General features: G+C 39.9%; 1 protein-coding gene across 2 annotated transcripts in view; it reads left to right on the forward strand.

The window, feature by feature from the left end:
* Positions 1-27,023, forward strand: part of EFHC2 (EF-hand domain containing 2) — an 82,284-nt gene that overhangs the window by 8,779 nt on the left and 46,482 nt on the right. For both annotated transcript variants that reach the window (XM_042456299.1, XM_042456300.1), the window contains 5 exons: positions 4,759-4,947; positions 12,072-12,222; positions 20,296-20,519; positions 24,407-24,658; positions 25,771-25,881. In XM_042456299.1, the coding sequence (XP_042312233.1) occupies positions 4,759-4,947; positions 12,072-12,222; positions 20,296-20,519; positions 24,407-24,658; positions 25,771-25,881 (927 nt within the window). The remainder of the gene's footprint in view (positions 1-4,758; positions 4,948-12,071; positions 12,223-20,295; positions 20,520-24,406; positions 24,659-25,770; positions 25,882-27,023) is intronic.

Genomic DNA, 27,023 nt, shown 5'->3' on the forward strand with positions numbered 1-27,023 from the left:
GCAGGGGAAAAAAACAGCCTCAGATGTATTGGGAGATAGATAAAGAATTCATTCCCTATTTTTCATTATGTATAGTGTCGTAGTTCATAGCGTTCCTTCTAAGGACATGAACTGTCTATCTCTCATACAAGGAAACAGACAAAAATAAGTAGTTTATCTGTATTATTATTATTATTATTATTATTTATTATTATTATGCAAAGGGTTCTTGCAAGCACCTTTGAGAGACAATGGTAAGAAATACATTGGTAACATGAGCTTTTCCTAACTTTCATCTTCATCTTACTTCTTCAGATGCATGAGTTCATAGAATCATAAACCATAGAGATTGGAAAGAACCGCAAGGGCACATCCAAGTCCAACTCAACCGCCATCAGGAACTCTACAATCAAACCCTACGTGACAATGGCTGTCCAGCCTCTGTTTAAAAACATCAAAAAGGAGACTCCAACTGCTTTCCCAAGGGAGTGTGTCCAGATTGTCAAACAGCTTTTTACTGTCAGGAAGTTACCTCCTAATTGTTGAGGTGGAATCTCTTTAACCTGTAGCTCTGCATCCATTGTTTCAGATCCTGTATACTCTGAGCAAAGAAAACAAGTCTGCTCCCTCCTCAATATGACATCCCTTCAAATATTTTAAACAGGGCTCTCATATCAACTCTTAACCGTCTCTTCTCCAGGTTGAATATATCACACCTCCCCTAAGTCTCTCCTCATACGCATGTTTCCAGATTCTTTTACCATTTTGGTCACCCTCATCTTGGACACGCCGCCAGCTTTGAGTTAATCTCAAAGGTGCTACAGATCTCCTTTGCATTTGATTTGCAGACTTACATGGCTATACCTTTGATTATTATTATTATATTACAGTAAGCCCTTCTTATACACAGATTTTTTATACACAGATTCACGTATACCACGGTTTGAAAAATGTTCAAAAACGTTATAATTCAAATAGACAACCTTGATTTTCCATTTTTTTAATAAGGACCCCATTTTGCTATGTCATTATATTTAATGGGACTTGATCATACACGGATTCTGTTCTCCACGGGGGATCTTGGAACCAAACCCCAGCGTATAACAAGGGTCCACTATTCCAGTATTATTGGCATGTGGATTTTACCTTCACAGAGCTTAACAGACTCCCTCCTCATACTTTGTTTTACAAGTTGTGAAGTAGGTCAGATCCAGAAAAATTGACTAGTCCAAGTTCATCACTCTAAGCACAAACACCACACTCGTGCTCTGTAAGTTTTCTAGAGCAGTGTTTCTCAAAGTAATGATCTGCGAAACAGTGGCAGTCTGTGGCCCTCGACTGCTGGTCTGCAGTTTGCAGGACAGAAGGAACCAGTTAACCAATGACACAAATATGGTACCACCACAGATTTTGTATCCATGGTGTGTGTGTTTGTGTGCGTGTGCATGTGTGTAACCAAAATCCCAGCCGAGAACTTACTGGTCTCTGGCCATATTAGAAAAAAACAAACCACAACACCTTTTCCAGTCTTCTATTTTAGCGAAGCATATGTGATGACCGGTTACAGTGGTTGTCTAGAAGGAGTCATAAGCTGATGTTTTTTCTAGCTTAGCTGCTTGAAATTCTTTGTATACCTTTATTAGGATATATAGTACGCCCCCAATATATTTGGACTACTTTCCAACAGATAAGATACGAGAGAGCAATTGGTGCTGTAGTCAAATACATTTCAGAAGCAGCAGGATAGTTATGCTACTAACTTCATGTAACGATCGCATTCTCTACCTCCACACTCAGCCTTAGCAATACTTAGCCATGGCAGTACCATTTCTACACTGCTATCAGTGCACTTAAGCACTTCCTACGTGGTTTCGATGTATAAGCTAATTGCCCCCAACAAGCTGGGTATTCATTTTAATGAATCATAGAATCATAGAGCTGGAAGAGACCACAAGGGCCATCCAGTGACAAGGTAAATCACAATCAAAGCATCCCCGACAGATGGCCATCCAGCCTCTGTTGAAGACCTTTAAGGAAGGGACTCCCACTACATTTCGAGGGAGTTTGTTCCCATGTCGAACCAGCCCTACTGTCAGGAAGTTCCTCCCAATGTTGAGGTGGAATCTTTTTCCTGAAGCTTGCATCCATTGCTCCGGTCCTAGTCTCTGGCGAGCAGAAAACAAGCTGCTCCCTCCTCATATGACATCCCTTCAGATATTTAAACAGGGCTATCATATACCTCTTAACCTCTCTTTCCAGGCTAACATCCCCAGACTCCTAAGTCTTCCTCCATAGGCATGGTTTCCAGACCTTTCACCAATTAGTCGCTCTCCTTTGGACACGCTCAGTTTCTCAATGTCCTTTTTTAATTGTGGTGCCCAGAACTGGACACAGTATTCAAGGTGGGGCCTGACCAAAGCAGAATAGAGTGGCACTATTACTTCCCTGGATCTATGACATATATCGTACTTCTATTGATGCGCCTAAAATCGCATTGCCTTGTTAGCTGCCACATCACACTGTTGACTCATGTTCAACTTGGGTTACTTGGACTCCTAGATCCCTTTCACACGTAGTTTCATTCAGCCAGGTGTCCCCCATCTATATCTGTGCTTTCATTTTTCGCCCTAGTGCAGTACCTTACATTTCTCCGTGTTGAATTTCATTTGTAGATTTGGCCCCGTTTTCTTATAGTCTGTCAGGTCATTTTGATCTTTTCCTGTCCTCTGGAGTATAGATACTCATCCTATTTTGGTGTCATCTGCAAATTTGATAAGTATTCCCCCAATTTTGTCCTCCAAGTCATTGATAAAGATGTTGAATAGAACTGGCCCGAGGACAGAGCCTGTGGGGACCCCACGGGTCACTTCTCCCAGGTGAAAGGAGCCATTGATTGAGCACCCTTTGCGTCGGTCGGTCAACCAATTACAAATCCCTGTAACAGTTGCCTTGTCTGCCCACATTTTACAAGCTTGTTTGCAAGAATATCCGGGGAACTTTGTCAAAGGCCTGAAATCAAGATAATGATATCCACAGCATTCCCTCATCTAACAAGCTGGTATTTATCAAAGAAAGAATTAGGTTTGTCTGGCATGACTTCTTTCTCTGAAACCCATGTTGACTTTTTGTGATTATGGCATTGCTTTCTAGTGTTCACAGGACCTCTGTTTAAGATTGCTCCAGAATCTTTCACTGGAATGATGTCAGACTAACTGGACGATAAATGTTGGGTCCTCTTTTTTCCCCTTTTTGAAGATGGGGACAATGTTTGCCCTCCTCCAGTCGGCTGGGATTTCTCTCGTTCAGGAGTTTTAAAAGATTATTGCCAATGGCTCGATATTACATTTGCCAGTTCTTTTATACCCTTGGATGGAGTTCTCTGGTCCTGGAGACTTTTGCCTGTTACAGACTGCCAAAATAAAGCTGCTTGGGTCTCTTTGCAGGTCTTGCTATTTAAATGATGCATGGGTCCTAAGAGTCCGGAGGTGCACCAAAAGCGAAACTCCATTCCTAAAGCACAGTCCCTAAGGACTGGAGCGTGGCTTTGGTGTGGCTTCTGGACTTTAGGCGCATGCATCAGTAACACCATACTTCCACTGTGACTCGAAGCAGCTTTATTTTGGCTGTCTGTAACAGGCCATTGTCTTCTTTCTATCTACTATGCTTCAATCTTACTGATGCTATTTGCATTTAACTTTTGGTTTGCTCACCGTGACTGCTCTACGCTGCAGAATTAATGGAGTTTGACACTGCTTTAACTGCCATGGCTCAATGCTATAGAATTCTGGGATTTGTAATTTTGTGAGATATTTAGCCTTCTGTCAGAGAGCTCTGATACCACAACAAACTACAAATTCCAGTATTCCATACGATGGAATCATGTCAGTTAAAGTGGTGCCAAACTCCATTAATGCTGTTGTGTGGCTGCAGCCTCAGTCATGCTACAGTTAATATCACATTTGAGAGTATGCAAATATTATATTGATAGTGTGGAGGGGTGTTGCAAGATTGTGTTTGGAGGGCTAGTTTTTCTTAAAAGGTTGCAGGAGGCTGTAAGGGTTGTTGAGGGTGTGAGCTGCCATTTCTTTGTCATTGAGTTTATATTCATTGTTCATCCCCTTTTAGTGTAACTGTAAATTAGACTGTAGTCTAATTTTCCAATCTCTGGTGAACATTCCCTCACACATGGTGGTGGTGAAAAAAAATCTGTTTCTGTTACTTGGAGGCTAGTTGGTTTCAGCTGTTGTGCAAAATTTTTGCTGTCTTAAGTATGATTCAGATTCTGGATGGCCATCTGTCGGGGATGCTTTGAATTGGATTTCCTGAATGGCAGGGGGTTGGACTGGATGGCCCCTGTGGTCTCTTCCAACTTTACAATTCTATGATTCTATTTCTTCTGTTTCAGATTTAGGCATGCACAGCATTCATTGTTTGCATTCCTTTCCTTTTTTTTTTTTTTTGGCCAAAGGTATAGTGCCAGTCCTTTCATAGGGCTCCATCTGTGCACCAAGGAACTTGTGAAGTTGTTCAGCACATGTGCCCAAAGAAAATACTACTAAGTGTGATTCATTTGCTATAGGGAATTATCACTTTTTAACTTAAGAAAAACAAGATTTTTAAAAAAATGGATCAAAATTAAAATAGGATTAAAGTTATCATTTCCCTATGATTAACTTTGTTTTATAGATTTTGACTAATACTAAAGGTTTTATTTTTGCAGTTGCTGTTTTGAAATACCCTTGCTTTTGAAAAATATTATTTATTTTATCTTTATTTCAGCTAGGGAAAGAAAAATTCCATAAATCACAACACTGGAGTTATTGCAATAAAATTTCTATGCTGGTGGGAGAAGACAAACCTGGAATAGGAGGTGAACCTTTGCCTGGGCAGAAGCTGAAACCGAAGTACAGCGTTTTTCCAAGAGGTCTTGGGAGTGATGCACCTTCATGGGTAGCATTTGACAAACAGGTATACTGAGTCCTGATTCTTCATTCATTTGTTTAGTGGTGAGGTTGCCAACATTTCTGCATTGGTTCAGATCCTAGGTTATAATAACTTGAGGAAACTCATGGTAGGAAAGTTTCCTGCCCTTCACCTGTGTCCCATGATAATCCTTTCAGGAAGGTTATAGGGTAGCCTTCAAGAACAAAGCAGGGCATGGGTAGCTGCTAAGGAGAGAAGGAATCACCCTGTATTGGGTGGGCATCTCTGCTATTTGAGAGATCAGGCCTGATCTGTTCCAGGACCCATTTGAATTTTTGGCTGTCCATGGTATCCTCAGTACTGTACACAGTACTGTACTCTGGTACAAAAACATATGTACAACAACCCCCCCCCCCCCACTTTTTACTCACCAGTTTATCTTGTTCTTGTTTTGTATCATTCCTGGGTCACTTATATAATAACTGGGAGCTCTCTATCCTACCCCAACCTTGTAATTTGTTTCAGAGCTATTTGGGGACAGAGAAAAGAACTGGATCAGGATTTCTTGTTTTTACCATAAATTATACAACAACCTCCCCAAAGTGGCCAGAAAGCTCCATTTACAAATTCAGCTCATCTGACTGGTCCTCGGGGCAATCTGCCTCAAGGAACAAAACACCATTCTCTGTTCAAAGCTGTAGTGTAGAATTGACTCCTTGCTTACATAATCCCTCTACTTCATTCAGTTTCTCCAATACAAAATCAAGTTGTCACTTTCAGTTATGCTTTTAATGGTATGTTTGCTTGTTTGGTTGTAATACCAAATTATAGTTTATTCAAACTAGGAAATATTCTCGTAAAACCAAGCTTGTGAGGGCAAAGAGAGAGTGCATCAACACAGGACTTTATTCCTGGTTCTTCAGGTCGTGGCTTACAAGCTTGACAAACCAGCTCTTAATGCAGTCAGTATACTTAGGGTAGATTCTGCATGCTAAAAGTGCTAAACTTTGACTTATTAATAGGATAGGACTAAGTACGACATGTATTATACTGTTATTCCCATGCCATCTAAGGCTGCAGTGCTACACTCACTTGCTTGGGTTTATTCAAGCTCGTTGCTGGTTCTGGCATTATATTCTTTAACACATCAGCTTTGTATTACAGTGTTTTAAAATGTGTGACTTACAGAATGGTGTCACTTTAAAGGCATTATCCCTTTGCCCCTGTTCTGTAAATTTCCTGATAAAGTAAAATATAGAATTAGGCTAAACAGGAAAAGAACTTCATATATTGCATTTTAATAATATGTAAAATAGTGCACTTAATTTTCCATTGTGTAATTCATGCTTCAAGAGTGTAATGCTTTTGGCATGATCTCCAAGCCAGTTCAGCCAAAGTGCTTTGGATTTAAATCATTTTCTGGCCTGTGAAAACCAGTGGGACAGAATCAGCATAAATCCAAATACAATTATTTAACTGGACTAAAGATTAGGATGTTAAATAGTTAAGTCGCTTATGGGACAATTCATGCTTGAAAATGTTTCTCATAAAATTTGTTCATCAAATTATACTGTCCAAGCAAGCCAAACATAATGTGGTTTCCAGAGTGCCCAACAGGACTTGGCTAATCTCCATTCTCTCTCTGTATTCCTCCCTCCTCCACTTTCTTCTTGATATACAACTTCTGTTAATTTTATTTAAAGAGAGAGGATAAACATTAGAGCTTGCACATGCCAAACACCAGGCAGCTGGTGATATTTTTGTTATCAAAGTTAAACGCTTTCAAGAAATAGGAAAATTCCAAAAGTTCAGGGATCTGAATTAGAAGGTATAATCTGCAGTGTTCATTTCCTTGTTAATTTGAAAATTCTTCTTTCTGCGGCTTATAACTGTTCCCTTTGATATTTGTAATGTTAGCAGCACAATCAGTCTTTAATTATCTATGTACAGCTTGCCTAATTAGAAGATTAAATCTCCTCATTAAGGACAAGTTCAGATGAGACATTACACTGCCTTAATCACTTCTCTCGCCCCCTCAGCTGCTGTCCCTGTATCTCTGCAGCTGAGCATACTTTAGCATACCTTCAACCAAGTACATTAAATGTTTTCTTACTTTCTGCAACATGAGTAATCCTGTAGGACTATATTTAATGGTAAATTTCCTATGCCCACTTTAAAAAGAAGAAGAAGAAAAAGGCCAGAGCTGCACATCTCTGCCAATATCAGAAGAGTCATATATAGTTGCGAAATTAATAGCACACAGATTTCCCAAATTTGCCTCCAGAACTGATACATTCCTCTAGTTGTGTGTTTCATAGATGCTTTCAATACTGGTCTGAAGTTAAGAACATACAACAGATGTTGACAGGGACTTGTTTCTTGACAATTACAAAACAATTTTAGTTGGAGTTTACCTCATACATAAACTTTTGGGTAGACTTAACAGTATATATGCGTTATATGCAGCTTTGAGCTTACGTGTAAAGCTGTGTAGAGCTGTGCAGGAGCGCACGGGGAGCGTGGGGTGGCGCAACCCCTTCAAAGGAATGGGGCACGTGCGCCTGTGGCACGCGTGAACTGCCACATGCACAAGCCCCATTCACTTGAATGGGGCTCGAGCGCGATATTTGGCTTACGGGGGGGGGGGGGCCCGGAACGGATCCCCCGCTTAAGCCAAGGGTGCACTGTACAAACACAATGGGACATTTATCTTTAGCATAGCCTAGACTTTACCAGCATAGTCTGGGTCTTTTATCAGCTGGGAATGGCTTATCTGTTATCAAACAGCCATCTTGATATGATGGGAAACTAACACTTGCAGACAGCCTGCTATCTGTCTCTTCACAGCCAGTTTTATATCATTCTCAGCTTTTCTCTGTCCAATCAGCAAGCAGATCTTTAGTAGTCTTCTCTTACATAAATAATATTTTCCTCCAATCACGCTAACAATCTTAGTGATTTTTACTCTGTGATGTAATATTCAACGACCACTTAGTTCTGGCTTCCTTCTGCATCACACCAGCCAGTAATCCTTTAATGCAATACAAGTAATACTTTAATGTTGTACATACAATTCTTGGGTTCATTATAAATCAATTTGCTGTTTATATCTCTCTTTCAGGCTTATTATGTTTATAATTAGCCTGGAACTAGCAAGTGACTGCACTCTATTATATACATATTCTACAATATATAAAGCTTTATTCTTTATATTTTGTGCTTCACAAAAATTCAGGTTTATATTTTGCAAAACAGAAGTCAAATCAGTGCTCAGCCTATAACAATGTCCTCCTCTCATGAGGCTTGAGATGGGCTTTTATAAGTCTGCTTCTCATGTACTGACCAGTCTAAACTGGATGGACATCAGGGAGGATTTTCCTGTATTGGTGAGAAAGACCTGGCGAACTTTTCCTTTACAAATGGATTTTACTTTCAGAATGATAGAGCCTCCACTATCTGTGGGGCATTAATCTTGGAACTGGAAAATAGGCTCTAATTGGTATGGAAAGCTCCCACTGATAATGAAGCATATCAGAAAGTCAGCCTCCACTTGAGAAGGGCAATTTCAAGGCAACAGAGCAAGAGGACAGTGACTTCCTTCCCCCACCTCCTATCTTTACTGTATTCACTTAGAATCTGAATTGTGTTTGTATCTCAACCTCAGCTGGAAAACTGAGGTCCGGAACACATGGGCCAAATGAAGTAGCTTTTGACCACTTTGGAGGCATGGCATTCAAATGATGCACACTTCCAATGCGGCCTGAAGTCTCACTGAAGCTGCACTCCGGTCTTTTGAACTGGAGCAAAAAGGAGTTGAGATAATCTGGCTCTTGGTGGTGTGGGTTGGATCTTGTGGCCACAGCCTGCTTTGGGAGTGGGCTGTATGGTTGGTGCGGTCCCGACCCGCCTGCGGCCAAATTGGACTCAGGCCGTTCTTTCCTGCCCATCTGCTCTGGCCCCGAGATAACAGTGCCAACCAGACTTTACAAGGGATACTGAAAAACTCCATTATGATTAATGTAATTGTTCCCCAAAATACTTTTTGTGAGTGTTATTAGCTCTTTTTACTTGAACTGGCTTTTCGTACAATGAGCCTAAGCTCATTACTGAAGTTTTAATATATCCTATTTTTGGTTTTTATGGCTTATCAATATTGGAATCTTTGCACCACTTTGCTATCAAACCCTTTCCTTTTGTTGAGCCTGTAAGCTCCTCGTCTCTCCTACTTTAAGTTATATTTTTTTTAGCCCACTAATGGAAATCCTGTGGTCCTCTAATGCTGCTAGAATTCAAGCCCCTATTAGCCTCAATTAGAAATGTGATGTTGTGGAGGAAAGGATTGGAAAAAAAGTTTTGGGGGGTAGGGAAATTGCCATTTTTTTCCCTGAAGTCTTTTTCCCCTTAGAAAAATTAGGATAATATGGGGTTAAGAATTTTGTTTTAGAATGATGAATCAAATATTTATGACAGGATGTTCATATATTTATTCCCCCTGCATTATTTTGAAAACCAGCATATCAGGTAGACATTTATGTAAGAACTTACAGTATCTCATACCAATGTAATTTCTAATCTTGGTTTCCTTTTCTCAGTTCTTTTTATGGAAACGAGTGGGTTATGTTTGCTTGGTATCATGGAAACTAGAGAATATATATATATATATATATATTTGAGATTGACTTGAAGGCATTTAACAACAACAAAAATATAAATGTATTTCTTTGAAAAAAATTTCCTGCTTTGGCAAAAAGATTTCTCATAGTTCAGGTGTCCCTTTCAGTTCAGTATCTTGTAGCTCCATTGAAACAATAATAGTTTAAAAAATAAATGTTACAGTTGGCCCACCCCTTATGCGGGCTTGCCTTCTGCGGACTTGAGCTCATGTGGAAGGCAAGCCCCAATCAAAACAATGGGGTGTGCACCAGTGCGCACCATGGTGTGCTGCGGGAGCACACCCCATTACACCAAATGGGATTTGAGCATACGCTCAATTCCCCTTACGCAGGAGAGTCCTGAACGGATCCCCCCCATAAGGGGCGGGACAATTGTATTTGTAATTATTTCTTGTATAAACTGTAGATTTATCAAACATGATACCTTTATGCCAAGCCAAGTTACACATAGTGATTTTATTCCTAAAATAAGAAAGTGACTTTGAATCTGCAATAGGTGTGAATATTTCATTTTTTCCAGTTTTTCTGAAAATTTGTGTTTTTATCTGGAAAAAAAAAGCTCCCACCCCTGCCTGTGGTTTAAAAATTTCTGGGCATTTTATATCCTAGTCTCAGTCTGGGTTAGGAATGATGATGTTTTAGAGGACTTTCTGTTTCCCCCATCTGTTTTAGAAGGTAAGCTTTTATTCAGAGCTCTGGTCTAATTCCTTCTTCCCTGAACATGTTATATGCTTAGTTTTAGGTAAAGAAATAAATGATTTTTTTAAAAAAAATATTGCACTTCTGTAGAGAACTTTGTCATAGGATAGAGTAAAAATTAAGTAAACAAAATGTGGGAAATGTGGTGAAAGTTCGTTGCTTTTTAAAGATCACGCCTGCTCAGATTTAGATAGAAAAGGTTCAGTAATGTGAAGATGTTTAGGGAGGCCATCTTGATTCATCCCTAAAATTTATACTTCCGTTATCCCCAAGCTCTACCAGTCTGATAAGAGATGGTCATAGGATTGCTTGCTTTTATGAGCCACAGGAAAGAGGAGCTTAACTAACATTCTTTTTGACCCCTCCCAGTAGCGTAATATGTTCCATTACACACATGCACAATAATGTGTTTTAAAGCAGTTTTAGAAGCATTCCCCTGATAGTAATTTAATATCACTTCTGAGATTTTCCACATAACCATGGATCCTTCTTTCTTTCTTTTCCATAGTACACATGCCTATGTTTGAGTCTCTGGGCCAAAGCAGAAAGTCTGGAGGAGCAATCTCTGGCTGCTCCAGCCCTGATCACACCAGTACCACAGCGACCACAAAGCCCACTTTCAAAGTGGGCCACTGCTGCAGTCTGAAGCTGGCCGCCAGCAGGAGTGGATTTAATCCACTCCTAAAAGGTCCAGCTCTTGCTGCCTTTGCGAAGCCTTGGTGAAGCTTCCAGCAGCTTTGGGGTATGTGTCATCTAAATGCTGAACTCCCAAAGTGGTGAGCTTATTTGGCCTGTGTGTTCAGGTCTTTGTCTCATTGCAATCTTGTGGTCCCTGGGTCAGCATGTCAGGAAGAACAGAATATATTAGGTCTCCTTAGCCAAGGGCAAATAGAGGGGGCCACTGCTGGAAGCAGAGAGCCAGCCTCAAATGTCCCTCCCAAATGTCTTAGCCCTTACTAATGTTGAAATCCAGGCAGTATCTGAGAGGGGGCAATGGAAGCATGGTGGTGGTGTCAATAGAAGATTTGGGAGAGTCTGTGCACACATCGCTCTGACAGCTGCCCAGGAGGGACCCGTGAACATGGTGGTAATCTACACCATCTCTGGAGATTACCCATATTAATTCCTCTCCACGAATTTAAATGGAAGGGAAATAGTGTAAAAAAAAAAAAAGGAGAGTAAAAGACCCAGCCTGACAGGGAGAGGAGTGAAAACACTCATTCTCCATCATTCCTGTCTTGCCATTATAACATCCTAAAGGATTTTGGAGATCTTGGAGATACCTGATATCAAAACTCTCTGAGGTAAGGGTTAGGATTACCTTGTCTACCTATTCACTGAAGGAGTACATTATTATTTAGTTTGTGTAGTCATATCCATTCTTGAATTCAATAGAATTTCCTCTTAGATAAGAATGCACAGAAATGCATTGATTTCATACTCATAAGGTTGTATTGCAGGTCTCTTGAACTGTTTTAATAAATGACATTTCCATGCTGTTTGTGCAGTATATGAATATGGTTAATGTGAGTATATTATTGTTTCTCTTCAGATTATATGTGGTTGATGTGAGTATCTGAAAAGAGGTTTTACACTGTAAGTATTAGAATCAAATTGCAGACCTAAGTGGAAACCAATGTATGCCACATGCCTGACAATATAACTCAAGACATGTTTAGGTTGAAATCCTTCCTCTCTCACCCATACATTTTGTAATGTACACTGATGTGTTCAGTTTATGTCTTTGCTTACAGCACAAGTGATGTTGACAGTTGTCAATTTTTGATTTTTGTGTAGGTATTATCTTTTGATGCTTATTTTGATGAAGAAGTTCCTGACAAAAATCAAGAACTGTACAGAATAAGACATTGTAAAATATACTTCTATCTGGAAGATGACACTATTCAGGTGGTTGAACCCCAGGTGAAGAATAGTGGAATCCCACAAGGTATTTTTATTTGCAAATCTTCTATTTCTTTGAGGCTTTAAAATAAAAAGTGTTATTTTTGCCCACCTGACCCAATTTGCTGTTTTCATAGTATAGTTATTACTTATAAACAGGAACTGGTTAAATCTTAGGTTTAAGGTCAGTCAGCCAAAACGGATATTCCAGTGTTCAAATTGTAGCCAACAATCATTCTGTAAATGGCTTAGTAAACTAATTTGAATGTCTCTTAAACTAATTTGAACGGCAGTACATCTTTTTTGAACTGGAGAAATATTTGACCATATTTACACATGATATTGTGGCAGTAGTGGACAATATAGGTATAGATTTAGTTAGAGCTCCTTGGTGTTCCCCCTTTTGAACTGTCTGCTCTGTTACTTTCTCATCTATAAACTGATATTCTTGACGTCACTTTTCCCCACACAACTCCTTCCCCTCTCTCTTAATCATGGAATCAGTGGTAGAAGATCCATCAAACCCTGTCTCCACTGAAGACAGTCTTTTCTCAGTGATTCCAAACACCAGCATCATCTTCTATGTAAGGTAACACACGTAGGGTGTATGAAACTCTGCTTCGTTGTCTTTCTTGATACTTTTGCCTAGTCTGAACTGAGACTTGAGTGAAACATGGCAAAATGTGACTAGATCGGGTTTTTGTTTTTTGGTGAATTTTACACATGTTTTAATGTGTTATGTATGATTTGTTACTTATGATGATTACTCAAGTTGAGAGGAGCATGTTATTTTCAGACCCTTCCTCTGCTGTCATAGAGAATGTTTTTAAATACAAAAAGTAACACCTTTACAAGCGTTAAACATAAACTGCTTCAAACATAAAATCTATGTGTAGCAGAACTCTGTGTAAGCTGTGTAATTCACAGAACAGAGTGAAATATCACGCACATTAATCAAACAGTGTTAATGGATGGAAAGTGAGAAGAGCAATCATAAAAGATATAGAAAATCTCCCTTATTCCAGACTCAGAATGTCTTAAAATAATGGAGACTTTCTTTGTTGAAACAGACTGCATGGGAAGAGTCTTCCATATTGTATAATCTCATGTTAGCTGAACCTAAACTAACCAATGTGCTTTGTTATGGAAATGTTATGTTTGTCCCTTAAGGGTTAACATCTCTTTCCAGTATATTCCATATCCTACAATCCAAAGAACAGTTAAGAAGGGGTTGGCTAATTTCCCCAAGGTCAGCCAGACTGTTGCCTGCTGGCAGGCTTCCCCAAGGCCAGATGGATGAAAAGGGAAGTGCAGTCAGGCACATAAGGCCACAGTCACATCCCCCAGCTTCAATGAATCACTGATTGTCTAAGGGCCTCTGATGTTCCCAGTTACTTTAGAAAATTGGCTCTGTGTATACTCATAGTCTGGTTATCCTAGTTGGAGGAGGACATACAGCCTATTGAGCAAACAGGAAAAATGTGCTCAAAGTGATTTTTGTTGCACTATTTAGGTACTATGGTACTTTCACTTAGTAGAATAGAGAATATAGATCCACTGACCTTAGGTTAGAAGTTTTTTGAAAAACTTCTTACAGTTTAATTTTGGGAAGTATTCAAAACAACAGTGCTAAAACTATTTTTTACAGCTTTCTGGGTTATGAAACAGGAATTATGCATTTTACACTTTTTACCTAATCTGGAACTCAGAGAGCTCAGAATTACTGGAAGAGATACAAATGTAATTAAATAATTAAGGGAATTAATGCATAAATGCAAAGTGGATGAAGCAAAATGCATATCACATGCCTTTATACTTTTCTCCAGATTTTGTTTATAAATGACATTGTTTATGGAGCCCAGGGTTTTGTCCCATCAACTGTATATTATAAACTATATTTTCCTACTTAGGGGCTGTACAGACAGTCCTGAAGGGGCGGGATGCAGCCGCCCCTGTTTCAGTCCGATCAGGGCTGTGGCAACGTTACACCGTGGCCCGATCTGGCCTTTGCAGGGCGCAAAAAGGAGTTGTAAAAAGCGGGTCCTATTTGCGCCATGCAAAGGGCACAATAGCCTTATTGCCATGGCTTAGCAGCGCTCCTTCAGCACTGCATCGTTTCTACACAGCACTGGAGGAGCGCCATGACATCATGCCTCCCTAGGGGCAGAGCCAGGGAATGCATCGTGGAGATGCTACGTCCCAACTCGGCCCAAATGCTGACCCAAACAGCCGTTCTTAACAGCTGCTTAGTCTCCTGTCAGATACTGAGAAATTACTAGTTGTATCATCATAGTTTTGAAGCAAAATAGCAATCCTCCCCCCCAATTTTTGCCTGTCAGTACCAGTATGTTTCCTTGTAGATGTATGTAGACCTGATATAATTTCATGCAAAGCAGTAGAAAGCAAATATATATAATAATAATACAAGATAGCATTAGGTAAAATAAGCAAGCAACAAATTAAAAATATCAAATATCACATATCAAAGCAAATATCAAATAACAGTCAGATAACAGTCACAATGCCTGGGAACGCTTCCCTGAATAATACAGTCTTCAACTCCCTTTTGAAACTGGTTAAAGAAGTGATGACCTGTGCTCCTGGGGAAAGGAGGTTCCAGGATTGAGGGGCAGCAAGCGAGAAGAGACTAATCCGGGAACAAAGGGTACGAGTGGGGATGTGAGGAGAAAGAAGTTCAGATAAATAAGGAGGGGCCAGCCCATGCAGGGCTTTAAAAGTCAACAACAAAAACTTATACTGGATACAGAAGGGGAAGGGGAGCCAGTGAAGAGAAGATAATAGAGGAGAAACATGGTCAAAGTGGCGAGTGGATGTAATAATGCGTGCAGCTGAATGCTAGACAGAAATTAAAGGATGGAGATGAGAGAGAGGAAGCCCTGCCAGAAGGAGGTTACAATAGTCGTGAGACCACCAGGGCATGGACCAGAGTCTTGGCGGTAGAGGCCGAAAGAAATTGACAGATTTTAGCAATGTTGTAGAGAAAGAATCTACAAACCTTGGCTGTGACCTGGATCTGGGGGACACATGACAGAGAAGAATCAAAAATAAAACCAAGACTGCAGGCTTCCTGGACTGGTCGAATAGAGATGTTGTCAACGGAAACAGAAAGGGAGTATGGGAGGGAGGGAGGGAGGGAGGGCAGGCTTAGGTGGAAAAACAAGAAGCTCTGACTTGGACATGTTGAGCTTCAAGTGCCAGTGCTACATCCACTGAGAGATATCTGTGAGACAAGATGAGACTTGCTGTTCAAGCCCCGGAGAAAGGTCAGAGGTGGAAAGATACAGCTGTGTGTCATCGGCGTACAGATGATAGGAAAAACCAAAAGAACTGATAAGTTTTCCTAAGGAAAAAACAGTAGGGGACCCAAAACAGAGCCCTGGGGAACTCCAACAGATAACGGGACAGAGGACGAAGTCTGACCACCCGAGACACTGCAAAAGATCTATCTGACAAATAAGATTTAATCCAATCAAGAACAGAGTCCGAGAACCCAAGGTCAGAAAGTATATCAAGTAGGAGGCAGTGATCAACGGTGTCGATGTCCGCAGACAAATCGAAAAGAACAAGAACAGCATAAAGGTCATTCGCCTTGGCCCATAAAAGGTTTTTCAAGATTTTTGTGACAGCGTCTCTAGAATGCTGAGGGCGGAAACCAGACTGAAAGGGTTCAAGAATGGAGTTGGCTTCGAGAAACTCAAGACAGCGAGAATAAATGATCCATTCCAAAACCTTAGAAAGAAAAATAAGAAAAGAAATCGGACGATACTTAGACAAGGAAGAGGGGCCAAGAGAAGATTTTTTCAGGATTGGGGACACGAGAGCATGTTTAAAGTCCGAAGGGAAGGAGCCCAGAGAGAGAGAGAGAGAGAGAGAGAGAGAGAGAGAGAAGATTAAAGATATAGAGAAGCGAGGGCAGAAAAGAAGGGGCTATAGAGATTAGAAGGCGAGAGGGAATTGGATCGAGAGAACAAGTTGCAGGTTTGGAAGAATTTAGTGTAGAGAGTTCGTCCAAAGAGACAGGAGGAAACACAGAGAGCTTTTTAGTTGCAGGTGCCAGAAGATTAGTGGTGGAAGACAAATCAGGAGGGACTATCTCAGATCGAATAGTAGAAATCTTAGTGATGAAATAATTAGCGAAGTCAGTAGAAGAAAATAACGAGGAGACAGGGGGAGAGGAAGGTTTTAGCAAAGAGTTAAAGCAGGAGAACAGACGTTGCAGGGGTCGCTCATTGGCACAGATCAATGATTTATAATAATTCTGCTTTGCCATAGACAGGGCGTGTGAAAAGGATAAAAGGATAAATTTATAATGAATAAAATTGGCCCACTCCCTGAACTTTTTCCAAAGACGTTCGGCCGCTTGAGAGCAGGACAGGAGAAACCTAACTATGGGGGAAAGCCAGGGCTGAGGTCTAGATGTAGAGGAGGACATGCATAGAGATACAGAGGCAAAGCTGTCAAGAGTTGAAGAAAGAGTGGAGTTAAATAAAGACATATGAGCCAGCAGAGTCCCCAAGATGTACAGGAGAGAAATATGAATCCAAGGACTGACTGAGATGATCAGAATTAACAGACTGAAGATCACGAAAATAGCAATGAATATGACAAGGAGGTGGGATATAAATAAGAGTAAAAGAAATTTGATGATGATCAGATAATGGAAAATTAGATGCTAAGTAGTCAGAGATGACAGCAGCGAGAACTAGATCAAGGCAGTGACCGAGAGAATGGGTTGAAGAGTTGGAGTGAGGTTGAAGACAGAAGGAAGGTAAGAGGGAGCTAAAGCGAGACGTTGAAGGATTCTTGGGATCATCAAGGTGGATATTGAAATCACCTAGAATCAGAGAGGGGACTGAATCCGATAGAAAAAATGTGAGCCATGACTCAAAGTCTGAAAGGAACTGGGTAGCAGAATCAGGAGGGTGATAGATAACTACAATCTGCAGCTGCAAAGGAAAAAAATAGTCTAATAGAGTGAGACTTGAATGAAGAGAAACAATAGCTAGGGGGAGGAGAAAGAACTTGAAACTGGCAGGAATTAGACAATAATATACTGACCCCTCCTCCTCTACCCTCAGGGTGGCTAGTATGGGTGAAAGAAAGACTGTCAAAAGAAAGGGCAGTGGAAATAGCAGTATCATGGGCTGTGAGCCAAGTTTCAGTAAGAGCAAGAAGATTAAGTGATCTAGAGAGAAAGAGCTCGTGAATTGCTGTCGCTTTTGGCGCAACAGAGTGGCAGTTCCAGAGTAAAAAAAGAATGGAAGCTGGGAGATAGAGAGAGGTCGAATAGGGATCAAGTTAGGAGAGATGTATGGAGCCATGGGAAGGAATGGATTCAGTACCCAAAAATCAACAGAAGAAAAAGTGACAACAAGAAAAGTAGAAAAATAATAGCCGATGGTGCTAGATAACATTGCCTGAACACCACAAGACACAAGGAAACTAATAGATAAGGAAGGGGTGGCTTTGGAAGCCTTTGCCCGATGTCCCAGCTGCTGAGGATGATGGAAGGAGAGGTGGTTTGAGAAGCCTCTGCTTGTAGTCGCTGCTGTTCCTCTAGCCACGTCCCTCTCACTGCTCTTCCAGAGGTCCCAGTGTTGAGGGGAGAAAAGAAAGGAAGTTCAGCGTCCTGGCTGGCTGGCTCTCAGCTGAGTTGTTGCCTGATCATCCACTAAGGCGACCATAGCAGTCTCAACTTTGTATCTTGCTCTGACACTGGTTTGAAATGGGTCTAGATAATTTGTGTCATCCAAGACGTAACTAGGTTTAAGTAAGGGATGAAATAGATGGGCCAAATGAAGCGGCTTCTGGCTGCTTTGGGGACATGCTGATTAAATACACTTCCAAAGCAGCTGGAAGCCTCACTGAAGCCACACTCTGGTCCTTAGGACCAGAGCTAAAAGGAGCAGGAATAATCCGACTCTTTACAGCGTATAAAGGAAAGAACTATCTTAAATAGGATGTCCTGTCTAAAGAAAAGTTCTAAACAACTTGAAGGCATGCAATAAACAACAAAGTGTGTTTGGAACAGCAGTGCTGCCAAATAGATTTAAACTTAATCATTCCTTTGTAGATCATTCCATTGATTTACAAGTTAACATTTATACTTTATGCCCTTACCTATAAGAGTTAAAATTATGTACTTTTTTAACTTGGTGTTGTTAACTGCCCTTGAATTGACTCATGGTGATCCTGTGGATGAGACATCTCCAGAAACCCCTGTCCTCCACTACTCTGCTTAGGTCCTGCAGTTCCTGTGACCTCCTTGATTGAATCCAGCCATCTGGCGTGCAGTCGACCTCTCTTTCTACTACCGTCTACCTTCCATAGCATTATTGTCTTTCCTAAAGAATCATGCCTTCTCATGATGTGGTCAAAGTCTGACAGCCTCAGTTTCATCATCTTGGCTTCCAGGGAGAGTTCAGGCTTAATCTGTTCAAGACAATCTATTTATCTTTTTGGCTGTCCACAGTATTCTCAGCACTGTTCTCCAGCTCCACATCTCAAATGAGGTGATTTTGTTTTTATCCACTTTCTTCACTGTCCAGCTGTCACATCCGTATGTGGTGATGGGGAATACGATGGCTTGGATGATTCTAACTTTAGTGCTCAGTTGTATATCTGTACATTTTTGGATCTTGTCTAGTTCTTTCATAGCTGCTTGTCCCTTTCCTAATCTTCTGATTTCTTTTAGATTGTAAGCCTGAGGGCAGGGAACCGTCCAATTAAAAAGATTGTATGTACAGTGCTGTGTAAATTTACAGCGCTTTATAAATAAAGGTTAATAATAATAATAATAATAATAATAATAATTTGACTACAGTCTCCATTCTGATCCATATTTGATCCAAGGTACAGGAAATCTTTGACTATTTCGATATCTTCATTATCTAGGTTGAATTTATGTATATCGTCCGTGGTCATTATTTTTGTTTTCTTTATGTTCAGCAGTAAGCCTACCTTTTCACTTTCTTCTTTAACTTTCCTCAGTAGATTTCCAGGTCTCTGACATTTTCTGCTAGTAGTATGGTATTATCTGCATATCTTAGATTGTTCATGTTCCTTCTTCCTATCTTCACTCCTCCTCCTGAGTCTAAGCCTGTTTGCATGCAAGTTTAAGACAGGGTGATAGAATGCATTCTTGCCTGACCTTTTTGCCAATTAGGAACCATTCTTTTTCTCCATATTCTGTTCTAACAGTAGCCTCTTGTCCTAAGTACAGATTCCTTGTCAGGACTAGTGGCACTCCCATTTCTTTAAGAGTTTACCTCCACTTACCTCCAGGCAAATTAATAAGAAAGCAATGCTGCAGTGTTAGGTACTTCCTTCTCCAAACTCCTCATGTTCTCATAATTTCAACTTGTATAAATTGGCATAATTTTTTCAACTTAGAAACAAGTATATATGGTAGGCCAATAATTCTAGACTTCATAAACACATTGTATGCATATTTTGCTCATAGTCATTATTTTCTCCCACAAACAGTTTATCGTAAATATTTCATTATGTTCTGGATATTTTACAATAATTTTGAGCTCTTCATCAAAAAATAAAAATAAGAAATGAAAAGAATTAATCTGGATATTTTACAATAATTTTGAGCATCAAAAAATAAAAATAAGAAAAGAAAAGAATTAAGTTTTGGTTTGGTTAACTATTTTATTTGGGAACTATAGTAAGGTTACAGTTAGAAATATTGTCAAATGTGTGGGCTAAGTGCAGCCACCCAGTGTGACTGTTTTAGCCATAAGTGGACTTTTATCAAAAAATAAGTTACTTGTAGTCACTTCTCAGAAAAGAAGAAACATGGTGAAATTGCCACTCATAGTTGTTTATAGGCCCCAAGGGCCCTTTTTGAGATGATGATGATGATGATGTTGATGATGATAGTATTGGTGATAACAGTGTTTTTAAATGGTGTGTGTATGACTTTAGGAACTTCCTGTCCCTTTTCATCACTGTGGTTTTGGAAGATGTTGATTTGTAACTCTTGTTGACTTTGGGGTCTTTCATTTTCTGTGCAGAAATGTTTTCATATCAGCAGCCTAGGCAGTGTAAAGTTGGAATAGCTATTAACTGTATTTCCCCCCCAACATAGGGACTATTCTTCGGCGACATCGGGTTCCGCTTCCACCTCCTAATGAAGATGAGTTCTACACAATAGATCATTTCAATCTTGACACAGATATCATCTTTTATGGTCGAAGATATAGGATTACAGATTGTGATCAGTTCACCAAAAATTTTTTGAGGAAGATGGGAGTCAGATTAAAACCTGCACAGACTCGTCCAGATGATCCCTATACCAAAGAACGTCAGAAGGTTAGCTGTAACTCTTGTTTGCTAAGATAGACAAAATCTTTACAGACTACATAAAAGATGGATCCATCAGTTGCTAACATTCTGAATATCTTTTATTTCTAAAGAAAAAAATTAGAAATATTTAGTAGATAAAAGGATACTTCAATAAACTGAATACTGAACACTTTACAGCAAATGTAGACAAAAGGATATAGAAGAGGAGAAGAATATAGAAAAAATGTACACAAATGATAAACAATTTGCATGTGTATTTTCCTCGTTTACCATTAATATTAAATTGGTGCTTTCAACTCACCCAGCTACCAGGGAATACACATTTAATCTATTTTAAAAATTCTTTGTATCCAGCTTCAGATAGTAACCATCAGACACGAGGTAATAATACTGCAATCGATTGTATTATATGACAGACTACTTGGATAGTGGAAAAACATTGTCTAGAAGACCAGTGAAAACCAGTGCTGGAAAAATAGAAAGGAAAATGCTTTACGTGTATTTTAACAGTGCAGTCCTGTGTATACCTACCAGTGACTAAACTCTTTTGAACACAGGAGCTTGATAGACCTGCCCCGAAGGGGGGAGGGATGTTGTCCCTTCCTAGCCAGATTGAGGCCCCAGCAACTCACACTGCGGCCCCAATCCGGCCTTTCGAGGGCGCAAAAAGCAGCTCCTTTTTGTGCCTTCGAAAGGGTGCCATAGCCATGGCAGCGCAGCCATATGGCGTTCCTTCAGTGCTGCATCGTATGGACACAGCAGTGGAGGAATGTCATGACGCCATGTGGAGTGGCACAGAATGTCATGGTGCCCTGGGGGCAAAGTCTGGGCATGCGTCATCTGGACGTGATGCCCTTACTCTGCCTCCAGGCCGGCTTTTCAGGCCGGTCTGTACAGGGCCATAATGTGACTTCAAGAGTGTAGAGGGTCTATAGGATTGTCCTACTAGTATGAAATGTTTTTCCCTTAAAAGTATTTATTTAAAATAGATATAAAACATTTTCTACAATGAATGTGGCACCGCATATGATATAAAATACAGTAAAAACAATGTTAAATCTCCTAGAAAGAGCAGTATGATCTGTTACAATTGTAACAGTAGTTGTTTTACTGCTCTGGAAAAAGGCATATATTACATCTGTCATTTTTTCTTCCTTTCAAGTTTGTTTTAAAATCTGGAAATGAAAAACTGTGATAGATACACTTGGGAAAGAATTGGTAAAATAAATCTATTGAAGTAACACTTGGCCTGGCTTAACTTTAATTCTGCATTTAACTGAAGATTCTCAGTATCATTAATCAAAAATCTAGCTGTAATCTAAATCATTATAGAATTATTGTACTATAGTTAATTTTTAAGATACTGTTGAGGCAAGTGCAATATCACTACAACCTTTTAAATAGCAACTTTCATTGTGGTTCGATTCAAAGACATAGCAGTGTTGGTCTGGGGAGTCAGAGTGCATCTGAGGGAGTAGACTGAAGTCTGCCAAAGCTCATACTACTAACTTCCTTCTTTTAGTTAGTCTCAAAGGTTCTACAAGATCCATTTTCATTATGGCTGCCTTTTGTTAAGTATAGCTAGACTATTTCAGCTTCATTTAGTATCAGTTTGTGTGTTGCTGTCTTGTATTAATAATGTAGTTCATTTGCAAGACAACATGAAACAAGGGAAAAAATAGAATCTAAAGCAAAAAATTCCTTTATTCTACTTCAAAATTAAGCAAACATTTGCTAAATCCATTTGTTAGTCCCGGTCCATTAAATGAATGTAAGTGTTGACTTTCCACGTTACCCTCCATTTAGTGAGCCTGCTTTAGTTAGGACTAACAATTAGATTTGGTAAAAGAAAATACAATGCATATCAGAGATAGCGAGTGAAAACAATCAAGTAGGATTGTTTCCTAATCCTTTAATTAAATTACAGCAAAATTCTATACCTGAGACTACTCAGACGTAAGTCTTATTAAGTTAAGTGCTGCTTACTGCCAGATAAGTGACTGAGAGATTGTAGCCTCAGGGGCTGTGCAGACTGCCCCAAGGGGCCGTGAGGACCACCCCTTCTACAGCCAGATTGGGGCCATGGCAACTGCACATGGTGGCCCCGATCTGGCCTTTGCAGGGTGCGATAGTTGTGGCTTTATGGTGGTTCCTTGGTGCTGCGTCATGTGGACACAGTGCCAGAGGAGCACCGTGACGCCATGTGGTGCAGCATGTGGAGTCACACTGGCCTGGGGGCAGTGCCGGGGCATGCGTCCTATGGACGCCATGCCCCGACTCTGCCCCCAATCTGGCTTTTACTGCCGGTGTGCTAATCCCCTTAGTCTTACCCATACCCATGTTTCTGGGAGGGAGTGAATGAAGATGGGAAATGTTTTTAGTTGAACTGTGTATAACACTGTTAGGGAAGCTATATATCTGTTAATATGACCGTTGTTATTTATTTACCATATCTGGTAAAATGTAAGCCAAGCTTCTGGTACCTCTTGGAATTCAAGCTTGCCTAAATAAGGTGTTCCATAGCCTGTTCCTCTCGCTGCTGCATTGTTCAACGTGTAGTCAGGAACAGTGTCATCTTCATTTTTTCTCTTTCTCAATCTCTCCCCATCCTTCATTCTCATCATTGAATCTTCCCTGCCCATATCTCTTTCACTTCTCATGCCTTACTCTTCCTTCCATTCTGTGTTCCCTTTATTTTAGAAGACGTATTGCCAAGCCATCCCTTTCCCATATCCCCTCATTGCTGAACCTTTTCCATTTTCTTGCTCTGTCTTTTTATCCACCACCATGAATTGCTTCTGAACTTTATGTAACATGCTTGAAATAACAACTTAATGATTTTAAAATAATACTAATTGTATTGTCTTATGAGACTAGAAGGACTGCTTAGTTTGTTTTGCAAGGCCAATTCAAGTAATCAGAGAATTAAAGCCTTATTATGTCAAACAAGAAGAATACCTACATTCCACAAGTCATTATATGACATTATTTCAAGGTAACTAGAGGATTGTTGGTATTTAAATACATTTTCCTCAGTTTTTTGGTATAAAAATTCCTTTCTTTTTTTAAAATTGGACTTTTAAGAATGTTGCTTTATGGAAATTGCCTTGAGATTCCTTTATTTTAATAATCCCTTATTTTTTAATTTTTTTTAAAAAAAAATAAAGATGGACTTTTAAAATTTTGCTTCTTGTTGTGAATGCAAATATTTAGATCTGTGCTTACATTAAACATTTGTTTCATTTGCTATAACTAGTTTGAAATGTGTTGAAGGTCCCAAACACTGCAGAAATAATCCAGTCTGAGACTGCTTTAACTGTCCTGGCTCAATGCTAGGGAATCCTAGGAATGGTAGTATCTTGTGGCACCAGAGCTCTCTGACAAAGAAAGCTGAACATCTCACAAACACTATAGTTCCCAGAATTCCCTACCATTGAACCTCGGCAGTTCAAGCACTCTAAAACCAAATGATTCCTGCCGTGTGTTTGGGATTTTGGTTTACTGATAACCCAGAGTATCACACCATAAGGGGCAGCAGAATGTGGATATTCTTGTGTCTAGAAAAGTTGAACCCTGGTGGTATTTAAAGCAGGTGCTGGCAACTTCCCTAATTGGGGGGGGGGGAGGAGCCCCCATGACTGGTTGCAGGAGGATGGTACCTCCCTCCCCATTGTAAATGTTTAAAAAATCTGAAAAAGGTCCCTCATGCCCTTCAGGGGACATCAAGGACAATTTTGACATGTTCCTCCTAGCATGATTTAATGCCAGGAGGGGTTTTCAAAACTGAAAGTGACTGGGAGCTGTGGGCTACATTTTACTCACCCTGAGCTTTAATAACAATGTACATGTACAGCAAGTGGGAAAAAAACACCCTTTTTTCTTTTCACTTCCAGTTGATAGACAGTATGACACCTTTGCGTCCATATGAGCGCTTTGACACGCTTCAGCAATTTTTGGAGCATGATGGACATGTTTTACGTTTTTACGGCATTTGGGATGACACGGAATCTATGTTTGGGGATGTAAGAGAAGTGGTGCTACATTATTTTTTGTCTGATGACACCATTGAAATAAAAGAAGTGATACCAGTGAATTCAGGTCGGGATGCTGTACCCCTGTTCCTCAATAGGCAGAAGCTACCAAAGGTAAGTATCTCTATCTATATATGAAAGGGTGTTTGAGATTTGTTTAGTAATTGAATGATTGGAATACTTTGGATACAATCCACCAGACTTTTGATTCTCTAATCCAAAAGGAACCCTGTTGCCCTCCAAATAAGACTGACAGTGGATCCCCTCAGTTAAGTGCTGCTATAAAGGTGAGGAAAGAGAGAAGGGTAGTTGAATGAATATGTGTGCTATAAGGGATTTGTAATGAGATTCAGCATGGCATAGTGGTTTGAGTGCAGGACCTATGACTCTGGAGCCCAAGGTTCAATTCCCAGCTCAACCGTGAAACCCACTGGATGACCTTGGGAAAATCACATGCTCTCAGGCTCAGGAGAAGGAAATGGCAAAAGTCTCCTCTGAACAAATCTTGCCAAGAAGATCTAATGACAGGTTCACCTAAGTGTCACCATAAGTTGGAAACAACTTGAATGCATGCAGCAGCAAGGGTTTTTTAGCTGATCAATATGTATTATATTCCATTTCCCTAGAATTTTAATACAAAATAATATAATTTCTGCTTGCATATTATTTTTTGGTAAAAAATTATTTTCTATAAAAAGAAGTACCTTGGGCTAAGTGTTACTGGCTGTCTTCAATTTTCAGTTGCTTACTCTTGGTGACTGGACATACAATTCTGCAAAATACTTCATGGCCAGCTAGGTTCATCTTCTACTTTTACATCCACAAAATTTAGCTATTCATTTATGATGCTTAGGTTAAGATGATGTCAGTGGATGTATTGCTAAGTTCCAATGAGAGCTTTGAAAAAACAAACAAAAAAACTACCACATAACTTCAACCCCTTGAATCAGTTACACTGTGAAATAAGAGAATAGCACATGTTTTGTTTAAAGAATTCCAGGTTAAAAGTCCAAGGTGCAGGAGATAAAAAGTTTGGGTAGCAAGTCATATGAAAAATCATCGTCTGAGGCTCTGTAGTCACTGTCAGTCAGAGTGGACAGTACTGGACTGGTTAGACAAATAATATCATGTAAAAGTCTTTGTACCAGATAACCCAGGTTATTATCTCATTCGGCTTTCATAATTATAGATATCAACATACTATTTCTTTGTCTCCTGCACCTCAGTATGCTCCAGTTGGACTGTACCAGCCTGGTGTAATCACAGATCGAACAGTCTTGAATGTTTTTGGAGGACTAGTAGGAAATAAAGGTCGTTACATTCTGGACAATCGTAAGGTAAGCACATGGCTAGGGAACTTGTGACCCCCCTCTATCAGATCTTGTTGGACTACAACAAAATAAAGGTGTTTTTGGTCAGTCAAAAGGCAGATCAAGGAACAGAGATTCATACTGTGCTGAATGGCGTTTCCCATTCGCAGTTGGGTGTACTCCTGGAGCCTACCAGGCTTTGATAGTAGTTGGGAATGCATTTGCACAACTAAATCTAGTGCAACAGCTGTTTTTTAGACATCAAATTTCGGTGCAGTGATACATGCCTTAATAATATTCCATTTGGGTTATGTAACACAGTTTACATGGGGCTGCCTATACAAACTGTTTGGAAACTTCAGTGGATCCAAACTGCTACATTCAGGATGCTAACTGAGGGTGCTTACAACAAATAACTTTTTTGTTGAAACAGCTTCACTGGCTACTGATCCATTTCCAAGCAGAATTAAAAGTGCTGATTATGACCTTTAGAGCCCTATATACGGAGTCCTGGTGGTGCAGTGGTTAAATGCTGGTACTGCAGCCACAAGAATTTGAGTTCGATTCCAGGGCTTCAAGGTTCACCCAGCCTTCCATCCTTTCGTAGGTTGGTAAAATGAGTACCCAGCTAGTTGGGAGCAATTGGCTAACAGATTGTAAACTGCTTAGAGAGTTCACTGATAAGTGGTATAGAATTGTAAATGCTTTTGCTATTGCTATATGTCTTGGATCCAGACTGTTTGCTGAAGTTTTAAGATTTTCTGGTGCTGGCTTTTCTCTCAGTCCTGCTATCATCACAAACATTTTTTTTTTGTGAGGACATGGGAGGCATTCTTAGTGACTCCTCTCAGGTTACATCCCTCCCTTTTTTCTATTTCCACTGGTAGGCAAAGATGTTTTTATTTAGGCAGTTCTTTGGCTTTTAACTTTTGTGGCAGAATGAGTTTTTAATGGGGTGAGATGTGTGTTGATCTTTATTATGTTTTAAATGTGTCTTAAACTATTTTAACTTTGTGTTTTTAAAATAATTGTTTTTATTGGGGTTTATTTTTTAAAAGTGTTTGTACTGAATTTTTTATTTTTAGCTCTACTTTGTTTTAATTTGTGGTAAGCCGCCTTGGGCCCTGTGATTTTGTCCTATCCTGGCTAGCTTCTAATTTTCAAGTATT

This window comes from Sceloporus undulatus, chromosome 3, assembly GCF_019175285.1.
Source record: "Sceloporus undulatus isolate JIND9_A2432 ecotype Alabama chromosome 3, SceUnd_v1.1, whole genome shotgun sequence".
NCBI classification, from domain to species: domain Eukaryota; kingdom Metazoa; phylum Chordata; class Lepidosauria; order Squamata; family Phrynosomatidae; genus Sceloporus; species Sceloporus undulatus.